The 19,796-nt window shown below is 42.6% G+C and overlaps 1 protein-coding gene across 3 annotated transcripts in view; it reads right to left on the bottom strand.

The window, feature by feature from the left end:
- The window catches only part of XYLB (xylulokinase), a 140,486-nt gene that overhangs the window by 106,031 nt on the left and 14,659 nt on the right, over window positions 1–19,796 (bottom strand). For all 3 annotated transcript variants that reach the window (XR_005557297.1, XM_039348414.1, XM_039348412.1), the window contains 5 exons: window positions 14,392–14,472; window positions 13,301–13,387; window positions 10,367–10,495; window positions 5,970–6,035; window positions 3,128–3,200 (listed from right to left, as the gene is read on the bottom strand). Coding sequence is in view for 2 of the 3 variants with exons in the window: in XM_039348414.1 (XP_039204348.1) it covers window positions 3,128–3,200; window positions 5,970–6,035; window positions 10,367–10,495; window positions 13,301–13,387; window positions 14,392–14,472 (436 nt within the window). In the remaining variant the exon portion in view is untranslated. The remainder of the gene's footprint in view (window positions 1–3,127; window positions 3,201–5,969; window positions 6,036–10,366; window positions 10,496–13,300; window positions 13,388–14,391; window positions 14,473–19,796) is intronic.

Below are 19,796 nucleotides of genomic sequence, written 5' to 3'. Positions count from 1 at the left end.
AAATGACACATTTAAGTCGATTAGTTTCAAGTTTCTTACATTGAAAAAAAATCCACACAGAATAAATAAAAATATGCCTAATGCATTGGGGCACTTCTTTCCACAAAAATAAATAAAAATCAATCCACAGAAATACAAAACGTTCTATAGGAAGAGATTTGCATCTCCTGGAAATGGATTAAACTTCATTCCAGATTGTTCATTTGTGATACACATTGTCTGGTGGAGTTTACTGGATTTTTTTAATAGAATTCTCTCCCCGAAGAGATTCCCTCCTATCTTTAATTATGATTAAATACCACCTGAGTAGCCACATTACCAATGCAAATGCTATGCACGATTCCTTCTTGGTCAGGATTGTAAGCTAATTAACAAAACAAGAGAATGCCAGCTTGCATCAAATGTAAGCCAAATAGTACAGTTAGTCCTCAATTTACAACCACAATTTCTACTGCTAAGGTAGATGGATGTTAAATCAGCAGTTCCCGATTTTACAATCTTTTTTGTCACCGTTGTTAAACAAATCATTGCAGTTGCTAAGTGACTCACATGGTCATTAAGCAAATCGGGCTTCTCCCATTGACTGTGCTCGTCAGAAGCCATCTGGGAAAGTTGCTAATGACAATCACAGGACCCTGGGACACTGCAGCCATTTTAAATACATGCTACCCAAATTCTGATCCCATGTCCATAGGAATGCCGCAAGAACCAGCCATAGGTCACTTTTTTCAATGCTGGTTTAACTTTACTAAATGAATGGTTGTAAGTCAAGGATTATCTGTGTTGGTATTGTCTTTGTCTTCAGAAATTATTACCGTTAAGATTTGATAATCACTCCCTTTGATCAGTATGGAGGAATTTCTGGAGTGATTTGTCTACTTATAGTCCTCAACTTACAATAGAGCCCCAAATTTCTGTTGGCTAAGCAAGACAGTTGTTAAGTAAGTAAGGCCTGGAGACTAAAACATACAAAGAACGGCTGCGGGACTTGGGTTTGGCTAGTCTAAAGAAAAGAAGAAATAGGGGAGACATGATAGAAGTGTTCCAGTATCTGAGGGGCTGCCACAAGGCAGAGAGGGTCAGTTGTTACCCAAAGCACCAGAGGGAAGACGAGAAACAATGATTGGAAACTGATCAAAGAGAGAAGCAGCCTGGAATTAAGGAGAAACTTCCTGACACTGAGGACAATCAACCAGTGGAACAGCTTTGCCTCCAGAGATCGTGGGTGCTCCGTCATTGGAAATTTTTAAAAGAGACTAGACATTCTCTGAGACGGTGTAGGTTCTTCTACTTGAGCAGGGGGCAGGACTAGAAGACCTCAAGGGTCCCTTCCATCTCTATTCTATTCTATTCAATTCTATTCTATTCTATTCTGTTCTGTTCTACTCTACTCTACTCTATTCTATTTTCTATTCTATTCTATTCTACTCTACTCTACTCTATTCTATTCTACTCTACTCTACCCTACTCTATTCTATTCTAAGTTTTGCTCCATTTTACAACCTTTCTTGTCACAATTGTTAAGTAAATCACTGCAATTGTTAAGTTAGTAAAACTAAGTGTTAAGTGAATCTGGCTTACCCATTGACTTTACTTATCAAAAGGTCACAAAAAGTGATCACATGATCCTACGACACTGAAACTGTGGTAAATACGAGTCAGTCGCCAAATGTTTGAATTTTGAACACATCAGCATGGGGAAGCTGCAACGATCGAAAGTGTGAATAACAGTCGTAACTCACTTTTTTCCATGCCACCATAACTTTGAACGGTCACTAAATGAACTGTTGTAAGTCAAGGACTATCTGTATTATTCTGATTGTTTGATTGGTTTGTTTCCCTTCTAGTTTGAAGGTAGCATCCCTCTATATATTAGTTGCAGAGAAAGAGTGGCAAAATGTGAAGTGCTTCCGGTTGTGAGCAGAGACATCTGCTAGGTACTAAGAAAAATAAATGCTGGATTAGGATGGAGCAATTTAGCAGGCCTAGTCTGATGTTCTTCTGACCTTACTCAGTAGAAAAGAAACTGAATCGGGGGAAAAAACTGGACATCATTTAGGGTCCAGCTGTGTTAGACACTTCCAAGAAAAAGGGCAACAACACCAAAAAGTACAAAACAATAAATACATCTTCTTGGAAGAACCATGATGTTTTTGCAGCCTGACACACTTTCTATAAAGACATCCAGTTGCAAGGAGCCAATCCAGACAGTTTCAGAAAAAGAAAGCTCAGCCAGAAGTCTCCAAAGACACACTTCGGATTCAGAGCCAAAGGACTCAAACCACAAAGAAGGAAATGGGTTTAATAGGGAAAAAAATGATTTGATCAACATGTATACTAATTAAAGTTAAATGAGGTTAATCTTCATTCATTTAAACACACTCCCCTTATGTCACATTAAAAATATATAATCTTATAACTTTTGAAACTTTCTGAAGACTACACTCAGGACTTCGCAAGGACAAACAGAATCCTGAATCCTCAAATTATGGATGTCTCAGTTAATCCCAAGCCAAAATGGACTTGAAGCCAGGCTTCCAAACCTAATGCACTTAGTACATTTGACCTACTTAACTAAACAGAATACAAGTAGTCCTTGACTTACAATAGTTCGCTTAGTGACTGTTCAAAGTCATAACAGCACTGAAAAAGGTGACTTCTGACCATTTTCCACACTTATGACTATTGCAGCATCCTCATGGTCATGTGATCAAAATTCAGACGCTTGGGAATTGGCTCATATTTATGACAGTCACAGCGTCCCGGGGTCATGTGATCACTTTTTGCTGCCTTCTGACAAGCAAAGTCAATGGGGAAACCAGATTCACTTAACAACCGTGTTACTAATTTAACAACTGCAACGATTCACTTAATAAATGTGGCAAGAAAAGTCATAAAATGGGGCAAAACTCACTTAACAAATTTCTCAGCAACATACATTTTGGGCTCCATTGTGGTCCTAAGTTGAGAACTACCTGTATAAAGAGACCTACTTTATTTTTCAAGGACCCTCTCCATTTTTGAGTGACCTCAGTTCACCAGAAAGAGGACATCCCACTTGTGTCTATTCTTTCCTACAACTCAGTGTGGGGTTGAGCCCATTAGGAAAAGAGTACATGTCACTTACCGTCGCTATAATCTATGGGAGCATAGGCACCTAGGAAAAGAGAGGCTGCAAAGCTGCTCACCAAGGAAATTTTCTGAAGAAAGGAAAGAAAAAGAAGTAAATGAACAACCAAGCAAGCAAATAAACACATGGCATTTGTTTCTGTTTCACAGAAATTCAAAACAGATTTTTGAAACTCCCATTGAGCTCAGCAAGCACTTAAAACATTGTTTTCAGAAAGAGGATTTGAGAGTGCTTAATTGTTGCAAGGTTTTGCTTTGATTTTTTTTTCTTTTTGAGAGTTGCAAAAGACTTAAACTACCAGAAACCTCTCTCTCTTCCTCTCCCTTACACACACAAACCCATGGATTTCCAACAAACTGAAAAGAAAATCTTTACAAGAGATTATGGGGGAAATAAGAGGAGGAAGGAGTATTACGTATACTCACCTCCTGGAGTTACTTACAAAGTAATAAGGATGGGATAAAATCAAATAAATAAATAAATAAATAAATAAATATTTCATCTTCTCTGCATCATTTTATATTGGGAGGAAATAGATCAGAGTCTAGCTCTACTCACAGCGTCTGCCATTAAAAGGATGAAAAAGCAAGAAGACCAGAAAAACAGCTTCTGTTGATTGAAATCATCTAAGAACAGAGGCAACTAGAATCTTATGCTACAACTGGGTTTCCAAACGGTGCTAAGCCATACAGTAAACTCTGATTTATTCCCCTACTCATACTCAGCATTCCCAGAATCCAAATATTCTGTTTAAATGTGTCATCTCAGTCACTTGCTCAGATGGGCAGCCACAATGTGTTGGGATGTAGTAAGGAGGTGGGTCCCTAGGAGGGAGGGGGTGCATCCCAGAAGAATAAGAGACAACCCAATCCAGATATTTTGTGCGAGAGAAAAGGGTGAAGACCGTCCCTCCTTAATAGTTCTCAGACTATGTGAGAGATACTGAGAGGAAAGTACTTAGTCTGGCAAGATTTATCTATCTAGCTATCTATCTAGATAGATAGATAGATAGATAGATAGATAGATAGATAGATAGATAGATAGATAGATAGATAGATAGATAGATAGATAGATAGATAGATAGATAGATACATCTCTCTCTCTACCTACCTATCTACCTACCTACATCTATCTACCTACATACATCCATACATCCATACATCTAGCTAGGTAACAAGCTAGCTAGCTAGCTAGCTAGCTACCTACATCCATCCGTCCATCTGTCTGTCCATCTATCTACCTACATCTATCTATCTACATCCATCCATCCATCTACCTACCTACTTACTTACATCTACCTACCTATCTAATCTACCTACATACATACATCTAGCTAGCTAGCAACTACTTACCTACCTACCTATCTCCATCCATCCATCCATCCATCCATCCATCCATCCATCCATCCATCCATCTATCTATCTATCTATCTATCTATCTATCTATCTATCTATCTATCTATCTGTTAAATTTATTGACCATCCACCTTACCCTAAGGTAACTCTGGGTGATTTACAATATTAAAAAGATAAAGTTTTACGAAGCTTACGCACAATAGGAAGTAAGTGATAACAAGATAAATACACAACCCTAATTAAAAGATGGGGAGGGAGGGCATAGGATGAGCAGGGGGGAAGGTGGTATCTCTTATTACTGTCAATCATCCGCAATGTGAAGACCTCTCATTGGGGCTCCAAGCCAACCAGCAGAGCCAGTCTTTAAGCATTTCAGGAAGGTCAGGAGGCTTGGAGATCCTGTCTGTAGGTGTGGAAACAATAAAGAACTAAGCTTGGAAGAACCACACGTGTCAGTCTTGGCTCTAGGGGCTGACATCAATCTTGACCTCTACTCCCTCCGTCTCTGTTTACAGCAGGGTTTGCACTCCTAGGATAATATAATACTTGATGATCTGAGCTGGTGATGATCTGAGGTGATGTGAGATGGGGAACAGCTGCAAATAGAGAGATAACTTTGCTCACTCACCCGTCCCGCATCCCCAGCTGTGCAGCGCAGTTCCTAACAGGCCACGGACTGGCACTGATCCATGGCCTGAGGATTGGGGACCCCAGCTCTAAGGATTATTAAGGGGAGGCTTTCTTCACCTTCTTTGTATAACACAAACTATCTGGACCCTCTTATTCCTTTGGAATGTGCCTTCTCCTTCCTGGGAATCCAGTTTACAACATTCCATCACACTTGCAAATTTAATTAATTAATTAATTAATTAATTAAATAAAATAAAATAAAATAAATCATGCAAGTCGGGCTCTTAGATACCAGCAGGGAATATCGTGAGTCGAGTTACAAAAGGGGTGTTATTTGTATCGTTCCCTCATTTGCCCCTATCCCCTACTATCCGTGGATACCCATGCACGCGCTCAGATCCGATGCATTTTGAAAGTCACTCGATCAAAAGCTAATTTAGCTAATGTTTGCAATGCATTTTGGAACTGCATTGCAGGAGACAACCAATTTTTTTTTTAAAAAAAAAAAAAGGAAAATAAATTCATCAGTTAATAATCCCCATCTCTAATCATCCCCATTTTCTATAGGGGAAGGGATCATATCTAGAATTGCATTTCTGGCATAAAAGTAAGCCTTCAGTTAACAAAATAGCTAATATTAACCATTCAGATTAATGTGATGCAGCATCAGAAGCCACTTCTATTGAACCTTTTTGCATAGATTTCTTTTCCATTTTCTCTTTAATGAGGGGTTTTTTGTTACCATATTTTTGCTAATGTAATTTGTACCAGCATTGTGATAAGTTCCCCTTGTAAACCATAATAAAACCTAAATTAGTTATGATTCCCAATAAATGAGGAGAGGATTAACAAACCTCAGTTTGTGAATAGACTTCAGGATCCCGGCTGTAAATCTTCGCTATCTGGTTTCCTGTAAAACGCTGAGAAAGGACAGGCTACTAATATTTAGGAACACAAATTGCAAATAGAGTCAATAATAATTAACTCAGCATAATGAGTCCAAGGCATTGCACCCTGGATATTTTAATTTATTAAAGGCGTAACAGCAGTTGCTATTTAAATGCAACAGGCATAAAACAAATGATAATGCATTGATAGGTGAATGTTTAACTCACCTAGGGTTTAAAAAGATAACTGAAAAATAGATTTCTCCATAATATGTATTTCAGAAACAATAAATCATGGAAAGTGATGTTTCTGAACATTTAGACAAGATTTCAAAAATTTGCAGGAGTGATTCATTCATATCAGAAGTGAAATCTGCAACATAATTGTGTGCATACCTGGAACAGTAGTGCAAATGACCTTGGGAGACTGAAGAAAGAGTTGCTGCCTTGACAATGTCTATTAAATCAGCCTTTGAGCCATTGGGAACTGGGCGGCAGAAATGGCGGGCAAGTGCATGAACAGGTGCTCCACTTGTGCAAGCAGCAGGCGGGCAGACGGCTGCACATGTGTGCGTGCTTGTCCCCCACTCACACGGAACCATCCCCTTTCCCCCCCCCTCCCCTGCCAGTGTGCAAAGCGAGAAAAGTTGGGGAACTCTGTATTAAATGACGTTTAATACAAATGAGTCTGGGGGGGGGGTTGGGGGGGGTGGAGATGGAAAAAGGATCTCAGAATGACCTTCCGTAGTTTTCAGGAGTAAAAAAGTAAGGGAGGGGAGAGATAACCTTCAGGCTTGCAAGATTCAGTTATTGCACCCGTATTATAAAAATAAAGTTGGGTGTTTCTTATCTGGACTACCTCAAAAGGTTGATGTCAAATCTTGCAAATCTCCTTTGGGATGTGTTCTCCACCACCACCCCTCATTCGAACGAAGATTTTGATTTACCAAACTGTTGTCTACGCTAGGCTGTGTCTCCTGCTTCTGCTGTCTCTCAAGGTCAGAGGTCTCCAAACTTGGCCACTTTAAAACTTGTGGACTTCAACTCCCAGAGTTCCTCAGTCAGCCACCCTGTTCAAGGTCATTCTCATATACTCCTAGACCAGGGGTAGGCCACCTTGGCTCTTTTATGACTCGTGGACTTCAACTCCCAGAATTCCTGAGCCAGCATGGCTCATCTTGGAAACTCTCCCTTTCCCCTCAGCATGGCTGGCTCAGGAATTCTGGGAGTTGAAGTCCACGAGTCATAAAAAAGCCAAGGTTGCCTACCCCTGGATTAGAAGATGAGACTTCAGGCCATACAAATCCCTCAATCAATTGAACTTAAGCAGGACATTTTGGAAGCCTTGAGGGGAGTGTGTTGGAAGTAGAAATGGTTGATCTCCCAGACCTCTCCCATTCTCATCCCCACCTAATCATGAACAATTCAATCCTGTCCTCTTCCAGTTTCTTTATCCATCAGTTCGTTTCATGTGATCTTCTAGAACAGTGGTTCTCAACCTGTGGGTCGGGACCCCATTTGGGGTCGAACGATCATTTCACGGGGGTTGCCAAACAATGCAGTCCGCCATATTTTTTTCCTGTTTTCCTTAGCTGTGCTACTCCCTTTTATTCTATTGGCTTTTGAAAGCCAATAGAATAGACTCTCTTGAATAGAGTCTAATTCTATTGGCTTTCAAAAGCCAATAGGAATTGTCCAAGCTGTCTCTGCCCTGCTGAGCCCACCAAAAGTCCCATTCTGCAAACGGTGCTGCAAGTTATTTGCAGCGAAGGCGAGCTGTGTGGAAGTTTCCACCCCTCCTTGCTGAGCAATTACTAAAAATGTAAGTAAAAGAGGGCCAGGGGTGGGAGGTGGGAGGCTGGCGGGCGCAGGGAGTGTTGCTGGCGCGCGTGGGGCCCGGTGGGTGCCTTACCTCCCATGAGCTGGGCCAGCTGGTGGCCCAGCTGGTAGATCGGCCTGCGCCGTCGCTGCCCCTTGCCAGCTACGCCTCAGCCGGTGCAGGGGGCGGCACCACGCACGCGCGGCTCTCCCAGGCAGGGAAAGTCCTCGACTTACGACCGGTTGGGTAGTCTTTGACTTACGACCGGTTGGGTAGTCCTCGACTTACGACCAGTTGGGGGTTGCGGCATTAAAATGGTTGAGAACCACTGTTCTAGTAGATTTAAAGCCAGCATGAAGATCCTGATCCCACAGGAATTACATCTTCCCTACTCTAGTGATTTGAGCAGTGTTGTTCAACCTTAAGGACTTTAAGATGTATGGACTTCAATTCCCAGAATTGCTGGGGAACTTCATGCTGACTGCCGAATTCTGATAGTTGACGTCCATACATCTTAAAAATCCCCAAGTTTGAGAAACAATAGGTTAGAGAAGGGATCTAGCACGCTGGCCGAGTTGAAGTCCACAAGTTATAAAAGGGCCAAGTTTGAAGACCCCTGGGTTAGAGTGTTGGACCAGAACTAGGTTCAAGTCTACCATCACTGGATGGCTTTAATCAGTTGCTATTTCTTAGCCTGAGCTAACTCATCAAGAGAAGGATGAGGACAAAACTAAATCAAACCACAATAGAAGAATTGGTTGCTTCCATAACTAGATTTTTAAGTCTGAAATTTCTACTTTACTTCCTTTCTATGGTATCTCCAAATAATCTTGTTGTCTATTGAGTTTCAATCCCAATTACTGTGGGATGGAAGGGCCCACTTAAAATCTAGTTACAGTATTACTCAGATTTGGAAGACCTCATAGGTAGTCCTTGACCTACGAATAGAGTCTGGCAAGTACAGTCGTAGGTCTTGAGGGTGGTAAAGTAGGTCATCATGTGACTGACCCAATTTTATGACATTTACAACAGTCATTAAGCGAACATGGCAACTGTAAAGCAAATGTGATGGTCATTGTTCTCTATAGGCATTTTCTGGCGGAAACCAGAAATAAATTCTGGTTTTCATAAAAAAAATCATAATTCACTGTCATGTGACTGTGGGAACCCTTAAAAAGGCTGTAAATGCAGGCTTGATTGCTGAGTGCCCAGAATGTGTTCACATGGCTGGGAGGGGGGCTGGAGTGAGGCAGCCATCCGAACTTTGGAACTTGTTCATAAGCACCTTTTGGGGACTCTGTCATAAGTATAAGTGGTCCCTAAGTGACTGGTCTACACGAGTCCCTTCAAACAATTTTTTTCCTACAAACCTGCCAGTATAATTGTTTTCTTAAAGAAGCCCACACATTTTATTCCCCCCCTTACATTTTCTCCTCCATTAGTGAGAATATCAGCTGAGATCTAAATCAAAGTTATGTAACCTGAAGCTACAAAACACACATGGAAGCTTCTAATTGATTTTTTATTGCAAGAAAAAGGGGAAATCACTAATAGAATGGGAACTGTTGCATTTAAAACAGGAGTTCCCAACCCCGGTCTCCATGGAACCGGTCCCTAGCGCCCAAAAGATTGGGGAGCTCTAATTTAAAAGATCTGTTTTTAGTTTTAATTGCTTTTTAATGTAAAGTAGAGAAATTCAGTTTTTAACCTGCTTCTTCTAGCTTTGAGGGAGTGCAACTCCACAGATGAATGCTCAAATGTTTAGCATGGATCCCAGGCTGAAAATATTTGTGTGACCTGATCTAAACATTGATTCTTTCACAGAATACAAAGCAGAACCACCTTCCCACCCCATGGCTCCCCATTTTGTCCTCCCCACCAAAACAAATGTACAGATAGCCTTCAACTTATGACCATAAGAACTTCAACGAACAGAACTTATGAACAATTGCTAAGTTGTTAAGTGAATCATGTCCTATTTTACAATCTTTATTGTCACAGTCACTAAATAAATCACACAGTCATTAAGTGAATCCAGTTTCTTCCATTGACTGATGGTTGGGAGCCCCTACAGAAGGTTGGAAATCCTTGCAACTGAACTAAATAAATGCCAGTTGCAAAGCACCTCAATGTTGACTGTGAGGGTATTGTGATGGTTGCAAGCGGGAGGTCTGGTTCTAAGTCACTTTTTTCAGTGTTGTCATAACTTTGAACAGTTGTTAAATGAATGATCATTAAGTTGAGGACTGCCCATAGTTTATGGGAAGAACACTGGAAAGGAAGTCTTAGACCAGGAGTCCCCAATCTCCAGTCCGTGGACCATACCGGGCCGCAGCATGCCAGCAACTGGTCCACATAAACAAGAAAAGCCCCATCCGCGGGATGCAGACAGCACACAAAACCACGCCCCTCTGATCCGCAGAAAAACCTCTCTCCTCGGAACCGGTCCCTGGTGCCCAAAAGGTTGGGGACTTCTGTCTTAGACCATGTTCCCGTTAGACCTTCTTGGTCCTCTCCTCTACTGTCTTCTCCAAACAGCTCTCACCTCATAAGCTCGGGAGCCAGTGATGTCGGCTAATTTCTGAGCCCCTCCGACCTTTTTTTCCAGAGAATTACACTGGGCAGCTGTGCTGGAATCCATCCAGATTGGACTATTGCTGACAGAAAAGCAGTTCTGTTGGAAACAAGGGGTGGAAAAGACAGCAGAACAGCAAGTGAAGTCAGAGTTGCAAGTTGGTTTAAGACAGGGGTAGGCAACCTTGGCTCTTTTATGACTCGTGGACTTCAACTCCCAGAATTCCTGAGCCAGCCATGCTGAGAGGAAAGGGAGAGTTTCCAAGCTGACCCATGCTGGCTCAGGAATTCTGGGAGTTGAAGTCCATGAGTCATAAAAGAGCCCAGGTTGCCTACCCTGGTTTAAGACAATACAAGTAGTACTCAACTGAGGGCCACAACTGAGCCCAAAATTTTCGTTGCTAAGCAAGACAGTTGTTAAGTGAACTGTCCCCCAATTTACCATACTTGTTAAGCGAACCACTGTCGTGAAATGAATCATGTGGTTGTTACATGAATCTGGCTTCCCCCATTATCTTTGCTTGTCGGAAGCTGACTAGGAAGGTTACAGATGGGGGCCTCGAAACCCTGCAACATAATAAACACATGCCAGTTGCCAAGCACCAAATTTTGATCATGTGACCACAGGGGTGTTGCAATGGTCATAAGTGTGAAAATCAGTCATAAGTAACTTTTTTCAGTGCCATTGTGACTTCGAACAGTCGCTAAAAAAATGTTGTAACTTCAGGACTATTCGTAAAGTCAGGGTCAAAAATTGGCTTAGCACAAAAGTACATCTTACTTCTACACTAGAATGTATAACTGAAATGGTGCAGAGGAAATATTTTAGCAAGGAAAAGCAGACATTATTTTACACATTAGACATTATTATCTACTTTGAAACATTCATGTCACAGCAAAACTTACTAGAGGCTATACCTAAGCTATGTGACCCAAAGTGAAAAACAAGAGGCAACTGGACTTTCTTGTTTTTCTTTGAAGACGTTTTGCTTCTCATCCAAGAAGCTTCTTCAGCTCTGACTGGATGGTGGGGAATGGAAGGATTTATACTCCTTGCAGACAGCTGGTCATTTGCCTTCTTTTAGGGAGTCATTGAAGCTACTTGGAGCTTAAGAAGCTTCTTCTCATCCAGTCAGAGCTGAAGAAGCTTTTTGGATGAGAAGCGAAACGTCTTCAAAGAAAAACAAGGAAGTCTAGTTGTCTTTTTGACAACCATGAGCTCGATGGCTGAGAATCTCCATAGACCTTGGCTCTTTTATGACTTGTGGACTTCAACTCCCAGAATTCCTTAGCCAGCATAGCCATAGACACTAAGCTGTGTAAGAAGCCACTTTTTGCTTTTGATGGTGTTTTTAATTGTATTAAGCAACCCAGGAAGGATGCATTTTCTAATACAGGTAGTCCTCAAATTACAACAATTGAGACCTATCCTGTCTTTAAGCAAAATAAAATATTTTTCCTAAAACATCAAAGCAACGTTGATTTAAAAGCATGCTCTAAAAGAGCTGTTTTTTTAAAAAATCACCAACAAAATCATAAACTCAGGAGGAAGAACACTTTAAAGAGATGCAGTGACTACAGGACAGTTTGACTCAAAATCATTGCAAACAAAATCCATTACTGTCAACAATCTTTCTCAAATATTCCTTGAAAATATTCCTCACACAAGAATCATTTCACTTCAAACATTCTGTGATTATTTTGACCTTTTACTATTTCTTTTGATTTGACTATATTATTTTAAATGTTTTATTTAATTGTTAAACTTAATTTTAATTTTTAATGCTCTTGTATTTATGTTCTTATATTATTGTAAGCCACCCAAAGTTACTCAAAACAGTTACGACAAGCGACATATTAAATAAATAATAAATAAACAAAATTTGCTGAGTAAATTTGACTCCAGAGTCTCTAAATCCCAGCATTAACCTCATTTTTTGATGTATATGTCTGAAATGCAAACCTGCAAAACCTTGTCCTCACATTAAGAGAACACGTTGGGTCAACTAAATAGGTCTACCTTAGTTGAGTACAAAAAAAATCACTAAGTGAAAGTCAAAAACATCTCTAGGACCTATGTGGATTTTTGCAAAAATGGCACCCTTAAGTCAATCCAGAGCTTGGTACAACAATGAAATCAGTACATCACAATTTTATTTGTCTATTTTATGAAGACAGGGACAAGTAACAATCAACCTCCCCTGCTCTTTTCTTTCCTAAAGACTATATAAATCTACGTAAAGAAAAATCCATCACCTTGTGAGGTAGTATCAGCTGCATTTGTTCTTAGCCAAGAAAACTATAAAGCATCTTCTACGGCAAGGCTGTCAAACTCAATTTCATTGAGGGCCGCATCAGCATTGCAGTTGTCCTCGTGGGGCCGGGTGGGTGTGGCCAGGGTGGGTGTGGCCTACTCTACATCGTTCGCGTCAAGGGTGCCTATAAGGGCCTGGGCAGGAGTGGGACGGATCTGGGGGTCTCTGGCAGAAAGGAGTGGGACCGGGGCAAGTGCCAAGGCATGGTCCATTTCTTCATTCCTCACAAAGGGTGATACCTCCCCAGCATGCACCCAGGGGGCGGGGCCAACACAGCAGGGGCTGGTTCCTCGCTGTTTCTAGACGGCCTTGTGGAGCTAAGACTGAATACGTTTCAGCATAGAGGGCCACCACAAAATTGTACATTGGCTCCCGGCTGGCCTGGACCAGGCCAAGGCAGTGGGGACCGTTCCCTCACTGTTTTCAGGATGGCTTTGCGGGCCACATGAAACCACTTCGCGGGCCGCATCCGGCCCCCGGATCTTGTGTTTGACATGTCTGTTCTACGGGTTTTCTAAGATCAATCAATCTTAAGGTCAGCGAACAAGAACAAGTTCTAACTTCCTCAAAAAACCTCTGGAGACAGTTACCTTCAGTGATTGATGTATAGGAAGAACAGGTGATAAATTTTGCAAAACAGAGCTTGCTCCTTCTTTCCAATAGACACTTCCATGTTGCTGTTAAGTTAGGAAAAATAGAGAAAGAGGGTTAATACTGCGATTCCCATTAAATGTTAATAAAAGTGCATACCACCAGCACTGAATAATATGAGCAAAGGTGAGATTAAAACAAATATTTACTCCTACAAAAAAATAGTCTTTTTCTAAAATTTTCTTTATGGTTTCCTTCTATAATGGCATACCAGGATCAAAATATATTTTAGAAAATTATAAACCATTTCAATAGACAGATAGATAATAGATAATAGATGGCAGAAAAATGATAGAAAGATAGACATACTGGAATAGTTTGTATGTATGTAGTCAAACACACACAAACACAGACATATTATGTTATATCCACACACAGAGACATATTGAATATCTCAACTAAAATGAAAACCAAAATTAAAAATAAATTTAAAAAAAACAAAGCAACAAGTTTTTATTACTTAGAAAACAGAAATGGTAATCATAATCCCAAATTCTAAAATGTATTTTACTGCTCAGAGGTAGGAATTAAATAAATTACAAATTGACTTTCCACTTCAAAAATAGACATGCAACATATTTTAAAAAGCCCAAACTATGCAGAAAAGTCCTAATCTGTACTGGCCAATCAACCACACACAGAACCCTCAAACCTCCAGGCCCCTGGTAGAGGAAGCAAGGGAAGAAGACATACACCACCTATAGGGGGGAAGGGAGGAAGGAGGGAGGGAGACAGGCAGGCTGATGGGAGGGAGGGAGGGAGGGAGGGAGGCAGGCAGGCAGGCAGGCAGGCTGGAGGGAGGGAGTTGATAGGAGGGAAGGAAGTTGATAGGAGAGAGGGAGGGAGGGAGGGAGGGAGGAAGGGAAGGAAGGAAGGAAGGAAGGAAGGAAGGAAGGAAGGAAGGAAGGAAGGAAGGAAGGAAGGAAGGAAGGAAGGAAGGAAGTTGATAGGAAAGAGGGAGGATTTAAACTGAAACATATAGAGCCCAAAGCATCTGTTTTCCATCATCATCCCCCTCCTTTTAACTAACCTGTCCAGCTCCAGACAAAGCTTTTACAGCGGAAAAATTAAACCCTGCAGATTTCATCTTTTCCAAAATCAGATCCAGGGCCTAAAAAAAATGAAAAAAAAAATTGCAGAGTAATTTCAGTATTCTTGGAAATTTGAAAATCTCACATGGCTCAGGAATAAACAGAAAAGAGGTGCCAGGCGTATTCGTGCTTTTAGCATAAAAACAATATGGCGGTCACAAGACTGCCACTGAAACCCTGCCCCTTTTCCACATAAGAGCCTGGATGGGGCAAGGCAGTCGTGCAAACGCCTGGGTGACACCTCTGTTCTACGAGTTGTACGGGTTGCCAGTTGACTTCTGAGGACATTTCAAGATCACCATCAATAATGCCTTTCATGGTTCAGAACCAGGTTATCTATGAAACCGTATCTCTTCCTTTTTTGCTTCTTCATGCTATTAGCTCTAGGAGAGCAAGTATCCTCCAGGTCCCATCACTGCAGTCACCTTATCATCTGGGACAGTGGTTCTCAACCTTTTTAATGCTGCGACCCCCAACCGGTCGTAAGTTGAGAACTAAACCAGTCGTAAGTCGAGGACTAAACCGGTCGTAAGTCAAGGGCTACCCAACTGGTCGTAAGTCGAGGACTTTCCCTGCCCTGGAGCGCCGCACATGCGTGGTGCCGCCCCCTGCGCCGGCTGAGGCATAACTGGCAAGCGGCAGAGACGGAGCAGGCCGACCACCAGCTGGGCCACCAGCTGGCCCAGCCCAAGGGAGGGAAGGCACCCGCCAGAAAAGGGGAAAAAAATGGCAGACAGCCTTGCTTGGCGACCCCCGTGAAATGGTCGATCGACCCCAAATGGGATCGCGACCCATAGGTTGAGAACTGCTGATCTGGGACCTTGGAGATATGGAGTGATGGTGACGTCCTTTTTAGGAGATAGATAGCATCCACCCCCAAAGACTATCACCTTCCTTTCCTTTCCTTTCCTTTTCTCTCCTCTCCTCCCCTTCCCTCTTTTTTTCTTTCCTCTCCTCTCCTCTCCTCTCCCTTCTCCTTTTTTCTTTCCTTTCCTTTCCTCTCCTCTCCTCCCCTTCCCTCTCCTCTTTCCTTTCCTTTCCTTTCCTTCCCTTCACTTCCTTCCAAACTTGGTCACTTTAAGACTTGTGGCTTTCGAATGTCAAAATTCCCCACCCACCCTTGAAGTCCATCAGTCTTAAAGTTGCCAAGGTTTGACATCCCACGACTACACAGTCCCAAATTTATGGTCAGGCCAAACAACACAGAAGTTCTATTAGCCCCAAGATAGGACACTTTGCAATCCACCCTGATATTGCAATATTGTTCTTAAGTGGTTGTCTACCCTAATACATCTTGGGGGTTTTCTTATTCTTGGACACATTTTGTCTCCTTGCTCTACTGGCTCAAATAGTGCCTAATCACTTGGCCTAAAACAGCTTGTAACTTTAACAAATAAACACTGAAATAAATCAGCCAGAGCTGGGGAGAGAGAGAAGGAGCTTTATCCTCAAAAAGCCCCAGGATCCTTCTATCTCGGTCAAGGCTTTTCAACCTTTTCACCCACTGTACCATTTTTAAAATATGGCAGTATCCAAGTACCCCCAGTCGCCTAGCAAGGTGTCAAAAACTTGATGACCCCCCCCCAAAAAAGGAAAAAAGGGATAAAGTATAGGTAGTCCTCGACTTACAACAGTTTGCTTAGTGAGTGTTCGAAGTTACAATGGCACTGAAAAAGTGCCCCCCAAGCCACAGCCGAGCAAGACACCTGCCTGCCCACCCAGCACGCTCTTCCTCCTGTCTGAGATTTCTATTGTTGTGAGCATTTCTGTTGAGGATTGACAGCGGGGGTGGGGTGGGGGTGTGTGTGGTTTTTATTCCCTCTGCCTGCTGGGTGGTTGCAGCAGGTTTTGGTCACTTCACATGACCCTGGGATACTGTGACCGTCATAAATATGAATCAGTTGCCAAGTATCTGAATGTAAATCACAAGACCCTGAAGAGGCTGCAACATTCCAGCTGAGTGGTGCTTCTTCTGGGCTCAGCAGAAGCCCCAGGATCATCACCAAGCTCCAGCTGGAGCCTGGCGCTGATCCTGGTGCTTCCACTGAGCCCTGACAGCCCTGCAGCTCCAACCATCTCTCGCTCAGGCTTGTGCGGTGCTGCCACTGGTTCAGCTCATTTCCCTCCCCCGCTACCACTTTTCTAGGATGGTCTGACAGGTGCCAATGTACCACAGGTGGTACCCGTACCATTGGTTGAAAAGCCCTGATCTAGGTCAGTGGTGGCGAATCTATGGCATGTGTCTGTGGACACGTGCACCGTTGTCCCAGCCTCGCCTCCCCCCATGGCCCCCTCCTCACTAGCAGCCCCCCAGAGAGTCACCCCCAGGCGTGGCCCACGCTAAGCAGCACAACCAAGGACATGGCAGCCAGGCAACGGGGACAAGACTCCGCCCTCACGCCATCGCATGCAGATAATGCTATGGGGTGCAAGCAAAGGCCATGGCCGCCATCATGCTGTGGCAAACTGTGGAGGTGGTGGGTGGCCCTGCGGGCAGGCGGGGGCAGAGGACAGAGCGGGAGGACGGGGCAGTTTTGGGGCACTCAGTCTCTAAAAGGTTCACCACGACTGATTTAGGTTGTTCTATGCTGGCTCAGGAATTTTGGGAGTTGAAGTCCACGAGTCATAAAAGAGCCAAGGTTGCCTATCCCTGTTCTAAGCTAATCTCCCCAGTCAGCCATATTGTTTCACCCACAAGGGAGAAGAGAAGAGCTTTGCAACGTGATCCAATCCATTTGTTCTTCTCTTTCTATAAATACAAGTAATCCTTGATTTACGACCACAATCAAGTTTAAACTTTATGTTGTTAAATGAGACATTTATTAAGTGAATGTTGTCCCAATTTACAGCCTTTCTTGTCTCAGTTGTTAAGTGAGTCACTGCAGTTGTTAAGTGAGTAACATAGTTGTTAAGTGAACCTGGATTCCCCATTGACTTTGCTTGCCAGAAGGTCACAAAAGGGATCACATAACGCCATAATAGAGCAAGCATCATAAATTTGAGTCAGTTGCCAAGCATCTGAATCTTGCCCACGTGACCACAGGGATGCCACAATGGTCGTAAGTGTGAAAAATGGTCATAAGTCACTTTTTTCAGTGCCGTTGTAACTTTGAACGGTCACTAAGTGAGCCGTTGTGAGGACTACCTGCATGAGGACCAGCTCCAATCCTTCCTTTTCCTTCCCCAGCCTTTGCTTACCTCAGTGGTTCTCAACCCGTGGGTCGGGACCCCATTTGGGGTCGAATGACCATTTCATGGGGGTCGCCAAACAACGCAGTCCGCCATTTTTTCCCCCTTTTCCTTAGCTGTGCTACTCCCTTTTATTCTATTGGCTTTTGAAAGCCAATAGAATAGACTCTCTTGAATAGACTCTTAAGTCTATTGGCTTTCAAAAGCCAATAGGAATTGTCCAGGCTGTCTCTGCCCTGCTGAGCCCGCCAAAAGTCCCATTCTGCAAACGGTGCTGCACCAGTTGAGTAGTCCTCGACTTATGACTGGTTGAGTAGTCCTCGACTTACGACCGGTTGGGGGTCGCAGCATTAAAAAGGTTGAGAACCACTGGCTTACCTGAAAGCAAAACCAGTTTTCTGGATTTGGCTGAGCGAACAGGATTCCAAACAAATGCAGATAAAACTCATTCCCACAGCCACACAATCTTTGAAAGACAAGCACTTGCAGAGAAAAGTAGCCATGCTAACATCTGCGCCCTCCAGCTGTACAGATTTATAAAGGCCTGTGGCCAGAATTGAACCATCTGCTGGACAACGTGGAGTGCAGCCAACATCAAATCAGTAAGATGCATTTGCACCAGTGGAGCTCGTGAAGCCAAGGAGTGAACGTACATTTTTATTTATTTGGGGGGGGGAGGGAAGGGGGTAGAGAAAGGTACATCCGAAAATGCTCCTCCACCCTTTCCTTTTGTTTCTTCCCCCTTGCATTGTACAAATGCTCACAGCAGTTATCAATTGTGAGTTTTGCCTTTATTTGAAATACCTTTATTTCAAAAAAAGGGGATAGAAAGCTATTTTAACTTACAAAGAGGACCCAAACTTGGTTCAGGAAATACAGGTGGTCCTCGATTTACAATGATTCATTTACTGACCGAAGTTGCAACGGCACTGAAAAAAGTGACTTATGATCGTTTTTCATACTTATGACCCTTGCAGCATCCCCAGGGTCACATGATTTACATTCGGATGCTTGATAACTGTTTCGTATTTATGGCGGCTACAGTGTCCCGGGGTTATGTGACCTTCTGGCAAGCCAAGTAAATGGGTAAACCGGTTTCATTTAACAACGGTGTTATTAATTTAACAACTGCAGTGATTCGTTTAACAAATGTGGCAAGAAAAGTGGTAAAATGGAGCAAAACTCACTTCACAAATTTCTCACTTAATAACATGTTGGGTTTGTTTGTGGCTGTAAGTTGAGGACTACCTGTACAGATGGTCCTCATTTAATGACCACTTGTTCAGCGACAGTTCAAACTTATCATGGTGCACTGCCACAGTTTGGGTGCAAGGCAACCAGTTTGCATTTTACAACAGTTTGCACTCTAGAGTTGTAGAATCCCACAGTCATTTAATCAACATCTGCAACCATACCTGCTGGCTTCCCACAAACAAAGTAAATGGGGAATCTGGCAGAGATGTTCGCACATTATTCTAGCTAGTCCCCACTCCTTCTGTTACGAGTACAAATTAGGCGAGACCTGGCTTAAAAACAATAACTGTGAGAAGGAGCTTGGAGTCCTAGTAGACAATCCCTTAAACCTGAGCCAGCAATGTGCAGCAGCAGTCAAAAAAGCTAACACAATTCTTGGTTGTATAAACAGAGGCACAGAAGCAAAATCACGTGAAGTATTAGTACCGCTTTATAAAGCTTTAGTAAGGCCATACTTGAAATCCTGCATTCAGTTTTGATCACCACATTACAAAAACGATGTTGGGACTTTGGGAAAAAGTGCAAAGAAGAGCAATTAAGATGCTTAAAAGGCCTGCAGACTAAAACTTATGAAAAATGATTGCAGGATTTGGGAATGTCCAGTCTAGAGAAAAGAAGGATTAGGGGGGACATGATAGCACTATTACTGCATTTGAGGGGCTGCCATAAAGAAAAGAGGGTCAATTTATTTTCCAAAGCACCCGAAGGCCAGACAAGAAACAATGGATGGAAACTAATCAAGGAGAGAAGCAACCTGGAATTAAGGAGTGAGGACAATCAACCAGTGGGACAACTTGCCTTCAGACGTTGTAGATGCTCCATCACTGGAGGTTTTTAAGAAGAGGTTGGACAGACACTTCTCTAAAATGCCATAGGATCTCCTGCTTAAGCAGGGGGTTGG

The sequence above is a fragment of the Crotalus tigris genome, unplaced genomic scaffold, assembly GCF_016545835.1.
Source record: "Crotalus tigris isolate CLP2741 ecotype Arizona unplaced genomic scaffold, ASM1654583v1 scf7180000018151.1857312, whole genome shotgun sequence".
NCBI lineage: Eukaryota > Metazoa > Chordata > Lepidosauria > Squamata > Viperidae > Crotalus > Crotalus tigris.
The sequence above is the reverse complement of the archived record's forward strand: the minus strand, read 5'-3'. Positions and strand labels throughout refer to the sequence as shown.